Below are 10,588 nucleotides of genomic sequence, written 5' to 3' on the forward strand. Positions count from 1 at the left end.
TGTTTCTGGGATAAGGGCTTCTCTTGTTGGAACAATTAATACATATGCACACGCAAAAAAATAGACCCACACATGCCTACAAATTAAAGGACCACTGAATACAGTAGAATGAAATAACTGAAAAATACACAATATAAAAACAATGCAATGGCACCTATTTTGAATTTGAAATGAGAACTAGAATATGTTCTGTCACATTTCAAAGTTAATTTCCCCTCACCCAGTATCATGTGACAGCCATCAGCCAATCACAAAATGCATACACTGTATGTATATACAGTACACTTTTGCATGTGCTCAGTAGGAGATGTGGCCTCAGAAAGTGTGCATATAAAAAGTATTTGCACATTTTGTTAATGGAACTATATTGGATTTTTTAGATGTCATGCATTATCTGAATCATGAAACTTTAATTTTGACTTTTGTGGCCCTTTAAGTGGATGATCGCACATTTCTGGCTCCTATATTTTACACAAATGTGTGTGTGTGAGCTGCTAGTTACGTTTGCAATATCATTTGCTGTGTTTAGTTATATTTTAGCTAATCTATTTGCTTTTTCTTGTTCTCCAACAGATGCCTTTTGATTGAAAGAGACGCTATGAGACCTAACTCCCCTTTGAGTGAGCGATTGCTCAGGAAGGCAACGGCTGTTCACGGCTTTGTGTAACTCGTCTGTACAGCAGGCTCTTGTCAGACTACTTTTTTATTGTTTAGTAACTCATTTACTACCCATTCCCCAGCTTTGCACAACCAACCTTCATATATTAATATACTTTATAACCTCTAAATCTCTTCCCGTTTCTAAGCCCTGCAGGCCGCCTCTTATCTTAGTGCATTTTATTAGCTTTTCACAGCCAGACAGGCCTAGTTCATGTGTGCCATATAGATAACATTCTGCTCACTCCTGTGGAGTTATGCATGAACCAGCACTAATGGGAATGGGTAATGAAGGCTTTAACTTTTTAAACAAGGATATTTTTTTCAATTAGACTGTCCCTTTAAAGAAACTGTGATACTAATAACTTAAGTTAGTCATAAATAAACCTTCATAGAAATAAGTATACACTGTGCAAACCTAGTTTATATTAATCAGTTATGAATAAACACTTTAGTTTTTTGCTTCTAGATCTGCATTGCAGACAAATATTTGTGGAGTCTAACCCAACCTGTTAGAAGAGTGTTTATTGTGTATTATGTGGTACTTCATAGGCCATTATAGTCCATTAGAAAACACACACCTAGATTATGAGTTTAGCGCTAAACAGGATACAAAACTAACGCCAAAAAAATTGCGTTATTGCACTCTCCATATCACTGCCATTACAAGTTACTGAAAAGCCTCCTTATGCTGTGCGTTAAGCTCCATACCGCTCAAAAGCCAAGGGCTGACTTTACGTGCTCGTGCACGCTTTCCCCCATAGACATCAAGGGGAGAGAGTGTTAGAAAAAAAAACTAACACCTGCGATTGCGGAATGGAGATCGCTGTAACGCAACCCCATTGATGTGTATGGGAAAAAGAAAGTTTCGTTTAAACCTAACACCCTAACATAAACCCCTAGTCTAAGCACCCCTAGTCCACCACTGCCCGACATCTTCGACACAAAATAAAGTTATTAAACCCTATTCCGCAGTTTCCCGACATCGCTGACACTAATAAAAATGATTAACCCCTATTCCACCGCTCCCCGACATCGCTGAGACTAATACAAATTATTAACCCCTATTCCGCCACTCCCCAACATCGCTGACACTAATAAAAATTATTAACCTCTATTCCGCCGCTCCCCGATATCGCCAACACTAATAAAAGTTATTAACCCCTAAACCTCCGGCCCCCCACATCATAACTACTAAACTAAACATATTAACCCCTAAACCACCGGACTTCCCACATCGCAAAACACTAAATTAAACTATTAACCCCTAAACCTAACACCCCCCTAACTTTAAATTAAAATTACAATATAAATATCTTATCTATAAATTAACTTAACATAATTATTCTAATAAAATTAAAAAAAACTACCAATTAAAAAATCTAAAAAACACTATGAAAAAATTTAAAAAATCTAAAATTACAAAAAATAATAAACACTAAATTACGAAAAATAAAAAAACTCTAAGCTTACAAAAATTAATAAACAAAATTATCAAAAATAAAAACAATTACACCTAATCTAATAGCCCTATAAAAATAAAAAGCACCCCCAAAATAAAAACACCCCTAACCTACAATAAACTACCAATAGCCCTTAAAATGGCCTTTTGTAGGGCATTGTCCTAAGTTAAACTGCTCTTTTACCTTAAAAAAAGCTCCCGCTTAAAGTAAAGCCACCCAACCAACCCCCTAAAATAAAAAACCTAACCCTAAAAAGTCCTAAGCTACACATTGCCCTTAAAGGGGCATTTGTATGGGCATTGCCTTTAAAAGGGCATTCAGCTCTTTTATAAGTGCCCAAAGCCCTAATCTAAAAAAAAAAAAAAAAACACCCAAATTTTTTTAAAAGAAACCTAACACTAACCCCATACATTCAACTCAGGGTTCCTGAAGTCCGAACATCCATCTTCATCCAGGCGGCGAGAAGTCTTCATCCAGGCGGCGACACCTTAATCCATCTCGGGGACGTCTCTTATCTTCATCCCAGGGGCACAGAGCGGAGCTATCCTGGGCAGTGAAGACATCCTGTGCGGAGCATCCTCTTCATACGGTCACCGCCGTAGACTGAAGTTGAATGCAAGGTAGCCGTTTCAAAATGGCGTACCTTGCATTCCTATTGGCTGACTTGATTCTTCAAATTCAAATCAGCCAGTAGGATAAGAGCTTCTGAAATCCTTCAGGTCTTCAGGTGCAGCTTCAGGTTTTATTTAAAATAAGCTGTATTTTAAATATAACCTGAAGCTGCACCTGAAGACACCTTTGTGATGATTTTAATAAAAGGCTTATTTTAACTGAAATCTTGTGAGTATAACCAGTTTATGCACCTACCACATTGTCTGAAATCTGCTACTCTATTGTGAGCTCTTTTATTTTGGAGGTGAAAGCAACAAGGTTGACTCAGAGGACGTGGGCAGCTTGGTACCCTGGAGGTGACACAGCGCCGCCACTTTCAACGCTTTCTGTACCAATTATCTTGCCATTTAAACTTTACAATGATAAACCTCCCCTTAGGATCAACAATCTTAGTGTCTAATTGATATTGGAATTTTTTATGAAAGAGTATTGCTACACCCCTACTAGAGCTGTTGTAGGGGGGCAGCAATCACCTCCCCTATACATTATGCTTTAAGTTTGGTGTGTTCAATTTCATTAAGGTGGGTCTCTTGTAAGCTGATGATGTCTGCACATGACTTTTTCAGGTGGTCTAAGACAGATTTCCGTATAATAGGGGAATTTATCCCCCCTATATTCCAGGACAGGATTTTTACTGTCATTTTAGGATATTAGGAGTTACTGACATACGCTATAGGGTGGTATAAGGGAGGGGGCAAAAATTACTATCCAATAGAGGCGAGCAAACATTGAAATTATGTTTACAAGGTTAATGGGTCTCACAGCAATAACATAACATTTCCATAAAGCATTAAGCAACAAACCATAAAATACAAAATTTAACATACGACCTTAATGAGGTCCATGCCATTTCAGGTAGATTAAGGGTCCCTTATTCCCTTTATGGAGTGTACATGAAGTAGGTTCTGGCAGCAAAAGTCATGTAGGAGACTCTTGCTGGCAGGGTGAGGGTTGCTGTGAGAGCTCTTTATTTTGATCCAATAAATCTTGGGCTTCCATGGGCGAATCAAAGAATTTGGGGCCTTTTGGGGTGTTAAGGCGTAGACATGCTAGGTACAATAAGGTAGCTTGATGATTTTCCTTATGCAGTAGGGTACACAGTGGTGAGAATTCCTTTCTGCGTCTTTGAACATCCGATGAGTAGTCCATGAACAAGTAGAGCCTTTTGTCGTCATATAAGAGCATTTGTAGGCCTCTATATGCTTGCACAAGTTGAATCTTAGACTGAAAGTTTAGATACTTAATCATTACTCCTCTTGGTGGTAAATTTTTATCAGAGGCAGATGCCCTATCATTTCCAACTCTGTGCACTCTTTCCACTTTCATGGGAATGTGTTCAGCTGGAACTTTGAGCAAATTGGGTAGGGAGTGCTCTACAAAGTAGAGTAATTCAGAAGGACGGACTGTTTCAGGCAGGCCTACCAATCTAACATTGTTTCTGCGGGAGCGATTTTCCAAGTCATCTCATTTCTGATGAAGGGAGATGTTTTGTTGAATTAGATTTTTTATTTGTACAGTAGAGTTGTTATGTCCGTCTTCTAGGTCTGATATGCGTTGTTCTGCTGAAGTCAGTCTCAAGTTAAATTGTTTGACCTCTGATGTGAGGGTGTCCATACCTTTCTGAAGGTTGTCTAATTTAGCCAGAAGTAAAGAGTTCAGCTGCTGTTCTGTGGATACTATTTGAGTATCTGAAATTGCGGCTGCAGGTATGGTGGAAGGGGAAGAAGGCAGGGGATCAGAGGCTCCTTTATTTTTTTTTTGTCTTGATTTTTGGTCCTGTGAGACATTTTGTTAGAGGTCAGAAACCTGTCCATGAACAAGCATTCATTCAAAGAGCAGTTACCTCAGATGTTTATCAAGCACAGGGAGAAATAGGCCTGTGAGTTCATATAGTAGCAGGTTTTTCCCACAACCACTTTGTTGTTTAGGCTGTATTGGAGGGGTGTGAATAGTAGTGTGTCTGCTCACAGTGGCAAGGGCACAAAAACCTCTCTCAGTCTTATGTGGGGCTCAGAAGCCGATTTTCTGATAGTATGTGGAGTGATTTAAAGCATTAGAACTTTGGGGCAAGTCCTATACTGCAGATGTTCAGCTCAATTTTCCAGAAGTCCCTCTGGGTTAGCCTTAACTCTAACAGATTCCCTGGTCTCCTATCAAGTAGAAGAGTAAAAATAGGGACGAAGGAACCCCCTGTGTAGCACTTGAAAGCTGCAAAGTTGTCAGCGTTATAGATAAAGGCTAAATTGGCCGTGCTTGCCTGCCAAGATGTGGCGCAGTTACAGTGTGGGATCGTAGTGCCTATGTGTCAAGGAGCTGTATGCACTCACCAACTGTGATGATCCAGTTTGCACTGTAGATGGAGAGATTCAGGTCCCAATTAGAGGCTCTAGTAAAGTCGGAGCCAGCCAAACGTTGCTTACGCCACGTGGAGCTTTATGGATGCAATAATGATTGCATGTATATGGTCCTTCTGTGGCGAGGTATCTGCTGTTATACCTCTCAAAATGCAGCACTGTAGTTCCACCGTGCTTCCGGGCTATTATTAGCAGCCAATGATACTTTGAGGGCTAATTTGGCGGAATTTAGTTGCGTTGGTCTCAGGAGCTCTTCTTTCACACCACCATACTCGGAGCCCGCCCACTGGAAGTCCAATAATTATATTTAGCGTTGGCGTGCGGCAGATTAGGGGTTAATAGATTTATTTAACAGTCGCGATGTGGGTGGGCAGCAAATTAGGGGTTAATAAGTTTATTATAGTATTTGCGATGCGGGAGGGTGGCGGTTTAGGGGTTAATAGGAAGTTTATGGGTGTTAGTGTACTTTGTAACATTTTAGTTATGAGTTTTGTGAAACATTTTTGTTTTGCAAAATCCATAACTACTGTTCTCAGATGGCGGTATGGATCGTGTCGGTATAGGCTGTAACGCAAGATTTTTAGCCTGAACGCAGAACCTGTACTACCAGCGCTATAGAAAATCCCACACAAAAACGTCATTTTTTTGAGTGCAGAATGGATGTTGCGTTACAGGCTAAAATGCTTGCGGTATAACTATACTGCCGTGACTCGTAATATGCGTTCCTGGCCATTCCAGCGTAATGGCCCATTTTTCAGCGTTAATAGCCGTACCGCAAAACTCGTAATCTAGCTGACCGTTATTGTGTGTTTTTCGTGCATCTTTTTACTATTTGAAATGGATATTAAACAGTAAATGAATGCTAGATACAATGCTGTATTCAGTTTAAATAGTGTAATATTTATTTGTGCTTAAAGCAATGGGTGCCACCATATTACAACCTAGGTTTTCTTTTGTGCTGAGACTAATTATGAGTCACTTAAGTGTGCAACTAATAACCATGTGAAATATAGCAGTACTAGGTCTGGAGTCTGCACCTTCACTTCTAATAGGAATTAGGAAGTCTACAATTTTCAGAGTTAAAGGGACAGTCAACACCAGAAATGTTGTTGTTTTAAAAGATAGATAATCCCTTTATTATCCATTCCCCAGTTTTGCATAACCAACACTGTTATATTAATATACTTTTTACCTCTGTGATTACCTTGTATCTAAACCTCTGCAGACTGCCCCTTATTTCAGTTCTTTTGACAGACTTGCATTTTAGCCAATCATTGCTCACTCCTCTGTAAATTCACGCGCATGAGCTCAATGTTATCTATATGAAACATATGAACTAATGCCCTCTAGTGGTGAAAAACTGTAAAAATGCATTTAGATTTGAGGCGGCCTACAAGGTCTAAGAAATTAGCATATGAACCTCCTAGGTTTAACTTTCAACTAAAAATACCAAGAGAACAAAGCAAAATTGGTGATAAAAGTAAATTGGAAAGTTGTTTAACCCCTTAATGACAACTGACGTACCAGGTACGTCATGCAAAAACTAACTGTTAATGACAATAGACGTACCTGGTACGTCAGTTGTCTAACAGAGTGCTGGAAGTGATCACAATCGCTTCCAGCAGCTCTGAGGGTATTGCAGTGATGCCTCGATATGGAGGCATCCTGCAATACCCCTTTACAAGCCTCCGATGCAGAGAGAGCCACTCTGTGGCCCTCTCTGCACCGGTAGTGATGGTGCCGATGGTGCCGTTGTCCGGGTGGGAGGAGGGAGCGTGTGCGCGGGGGCGCACGTGCATGTGCGCGCATTTGCGACACTGACACCAATGAAGGAAGGAAGGGGAAAAAAAAGTAAATTTTTTTTTTTTTACATATAAAAGGATCTGGGAGGGGGAGGGGGGCTGCTACACTACAGAAATAATAATAAAAAAAAAGTTATAAATAAAATTAAAATAATTTGGTTTGTGGGGCCAAACTGGGTACTGGCAGACAGCTGCCAGTACCCAAGATGGCGGTAATTAGGTAGGGGAGAGGGTTAGAGAGCTGGAGGGGGGATCAGGGAGGTTGGTGCTAAGGCAGGGGTCCATCACAACTAAAATATTTTATTATTTTTATTTAAAAAAAAAAAAAAAACTCTTTTATTTAGTACTGGCAGACTTTCTGCCAGTACTTAAGATGGCGGGAACAATTGTGGGGTGGGGGAGGGAAGAGAGCTGTTTGGGAGGGATCAGGGGGTGGGATGTGTCAGGTGGGAGGCTGATCTCTAAAATTAACCCTGCAAGCTCCCTACAAGCTACCTAATTTAACCCCTTCACTGCTGGGCATAATTCACGTGTGGTGCGCAGTCTGCTATTTCTGAACAAAGGGGATCCCAGAGAAGCTTTTATAACAATTTCTGCCATAATAGCACAAGCTGTTTGTAAATAATTTCAGTGAGAAACCTAAAATTGTGAAAAATGTAAAGTTTTTTTTTATTTGCTCGCATTTGGCGGTGAAATGGTGGCATAAAATATACCAAAATGGGCCTAGATCAATACTTGGGGTTGTCTACTACACTACACTAAAGCTAAAATTAACCCTACAAGCTCCCTACAAGCTCCCTAATTAACCCCTTCACTCCTGGGCATAAAACACGTGTGGTGCGCAGCGACATTTAGCGGCCTTCTAATTACCAAAAAGCAACCACAAAGCCATATAAGTCTGTTATTTCTGAAAAAGGGGATCCCAGAGAAGCATTTACAACCATTTGTGCCATAATTGCAGAAGCTGTTTGTAAATAATTTCAGTGGGAAACCTAAAGTTTGTGACAAAATTTGTGAAAAAGTGAACTTTTTTTTTTTTTTATCGCATTTGGCAGTGAAATGGTGGCATGAAATATACCAAAATGGGCCAAGATCAATACTTTGGGATGTCTTCTAAAAAAAATATATATATACATGTCAAGGGATATTCAGGTATTCCTGACAGATATCAGGGTTCCAAAGTAACTAGCGCTCATTTTGAAAAAAAGTGGTTTGGAAATAGCAAAGTGCTACTTGTATTTATTGCCCCATAAATTGCAAAAAAACAAAGAACGTGTAAACATTGGGTATTTCTAAACTCAGGACAAAATTTATAAACTATTTAGCCTGGTTGTTTTTTGGTGATTGTAGATGTGTGACAGATTTTGGGGGTCAAAGTTAGAAAAAGTGTGTTTTTTTCCATTTTTTCCTCATATTTTATCATTTTTTTTTTTAGTAAATTATAAGATATGATGAAAATAATGGTATTTTTAGAAAGTCCATTTAATGACGAGAAAAACGGTATATAATATGTGTGGGTACAGTAAACGAGTAAGAGGAAAATTACAGCTAAACGCAAACACTGCAGAAATGTAAAAATAGCCATTGTCATTAAGGGTAAGAAAATTGAAAAATGGTCCGGTCATTAAGGGGTTAAAATGACATGCCCTATTTGAATCATGAAAGGTTTTTTTGGGACTTGACTGTCCCTTTAAACTACCGGAAAGTAGACAAAATAAATAATAAAAGTATTTTGCAAAGTGTTTTTGTTTTTTTACTACACTTAATTAAACATTTTATATTACTATCTAATGAAAGTTTTTCACTCACTTAATTAGATTTTCCTTTTATACAGTACACATCATTTGGGTGCTTGTTTTTTTTCTAATTTAAAAAGGCCTATTCAGTTGTATTGAAAATGCTTAGATTTGGGAGTAAAAAATAGGATTATATTGTACTGGAGTCCTTTGTTGCAATATGCGTAATCTGTGGAACCAGTTTTGTATTCCATAGGTATTGTACTTGTTTGTTTTAAAATTATATGGATCTAAGAATTCCAAATTATAATCATACTTTTGCTTGATATCTGTTGCGTGTTTGTTTACCTCTTTTCTAAGTATAAATAAAATTGGATTAAAAAAAGAAAAAAAGAATGGAAGTAAAATAAATCACTTCAGTGGTGGTGGATTAAGATCACCCTAGAGTGATACGTCTGGAGTGATTGGCAGCCCCTGCTCTCACATGATTGGTTGCACAAGAACGTTTTTGTGTGATCTTAAATTAACTTTGTTGTCAAAATAGTCATTATTGTAAAAAAAAATTGAATGCACTAATCAGAGCATCTCATTTTATGACTCTTAACCCTCTTAATCCAATCAGCAGCGCTATTTGCACAACTCAGATGTGGAACTATTGCTGCTGTTTGGATCTGTAGTGTTTTTTGCTCAGGACCATCAGTGCTAGCCTCTGTGAGTCCCATGTGGTATTTCTACTGCGTTTAACCTCTTTGCGGGTGTTAATACTATAATAGCCCCTTAATTTTTCATGATAGAGCGATCAATTTTGAACAACTCTTTACTTACTTCATTTGCTATGTTCTCTTGTTTTTGTGTGAAAAAAAGCATATCTAGGTAGGCTCAATGGCAGCAATGCACTACTGGGAGTTAGCAGGTGGCTGATAACTTCACATATATAGGCCTCTTGTCATTAGATTACGTACACTTGTCAATCTATTCTCTCGCCACAGTTTAATGCAGAATGCCTTTAATAACAGCTATGTAATTATGTAATAAAACTATTTGTATAATGATCAAGATGCATCTTTATGTATTTTCTAAATCACTGAGTATTTTTTTACTTCTTTCATAATGAGATATGTTTATTGCTAATAAAAAAAAAATGATATGGACATTATTATATTCAGTGTGGACTGTTTTTTGGTTTGATTGTTTTTACTTTACAAATCTTGCTGTATGAGGTTAGAGATTGTAGCTATATTAGTGTGACTTTTATGAGTATCCACAGGGAAGTTGATCATATAGGAGAGAAAATCAGGCTGAAACGGAAACAAGAAATGTAGATAAACATATTTTTAACAACCCCAGGGAACACACCCTTTCTAAGGTTGGTGTTATGATGGTGTAGTGGCCAGATGTATTTGAGGGAATCTGGGGAGGGTTAGTACGAAAGGGGGAATCATATCCCTATACTCCATAACTCATAATTAACTGCAAGGGGTTTAATATAAAAGGAACCCTACACACCCATACGCTGAAGAAAAGAAAATGTGTCTAAAATAGTCTTAAATGACCTTTCAAGGGACATATAACAATATGTTTTGTTGCTGTAATAAACAAAGTACTAAGCAGAGGCTTATACTTCATTGTAATATGTATAAATGTTTTAAAAGGATTTTACCTTTTACTTATTTATTTTTTACTTTAGGGTCAATTACTTCCTGTCACAGCCCCACAGGGGCACTGGAGTCCCTACAGGAAGGCATATCTAGCTTGATATCATAACTCTTCTAGAATAATATGAACTAGTTTACGGTTAAGTGAATGCTAGAGAAACAGGAAGTCAGTTTCTTGCTCATGCTCAGAAGAGGCAGAATGCAACTTAACTTAGCATGTCAGCTTCCTTATGTCTTTATGGGTAGTGG

At 38.3% G+C, this 10,588-nt stretch overlaps 1 protein-coding gene across 1 annotated transcript in view; it reads left to right on the top strand.

The window, feature by feature from the left end:
* TTC38 (tetratricopeptide repeat domain 38) overlaps positions 1-9,840 on the top strand; it is a 135,304-nt gene extending 125,464 nt beyond the window's left edge. The window contains exon 14 of the mRNA XM_053719015.1: positions 574-9,840. Coding sequence (XP_053574990.1) covers positions 574-667 — 94 coding nt within the window. The 3' untranslated portion in view covers positions 668-9,840. The remainder of the gene's footprint in view (positions 1-573) is intronic.
* The last annotated feature ends 748 nt before the right edge of the window (positions 9,841-10,588 follow it).

The sequence above is a fragment of the Bombina bombina genome, chromosome 6 (genome assembly GCF_027579735.1).
Source record: "Bombina bombina isolate aBomBom1 chromosome 6, aBomBom1.pri, whole genome shotgun sequence".
In the NCBI taxonomy this organism is placed as follows: Eukaryota; Metazoa; Chordata; class Amphibia; order Anura; family Bombinatoridae; genus Bombina; species Bombina bombina.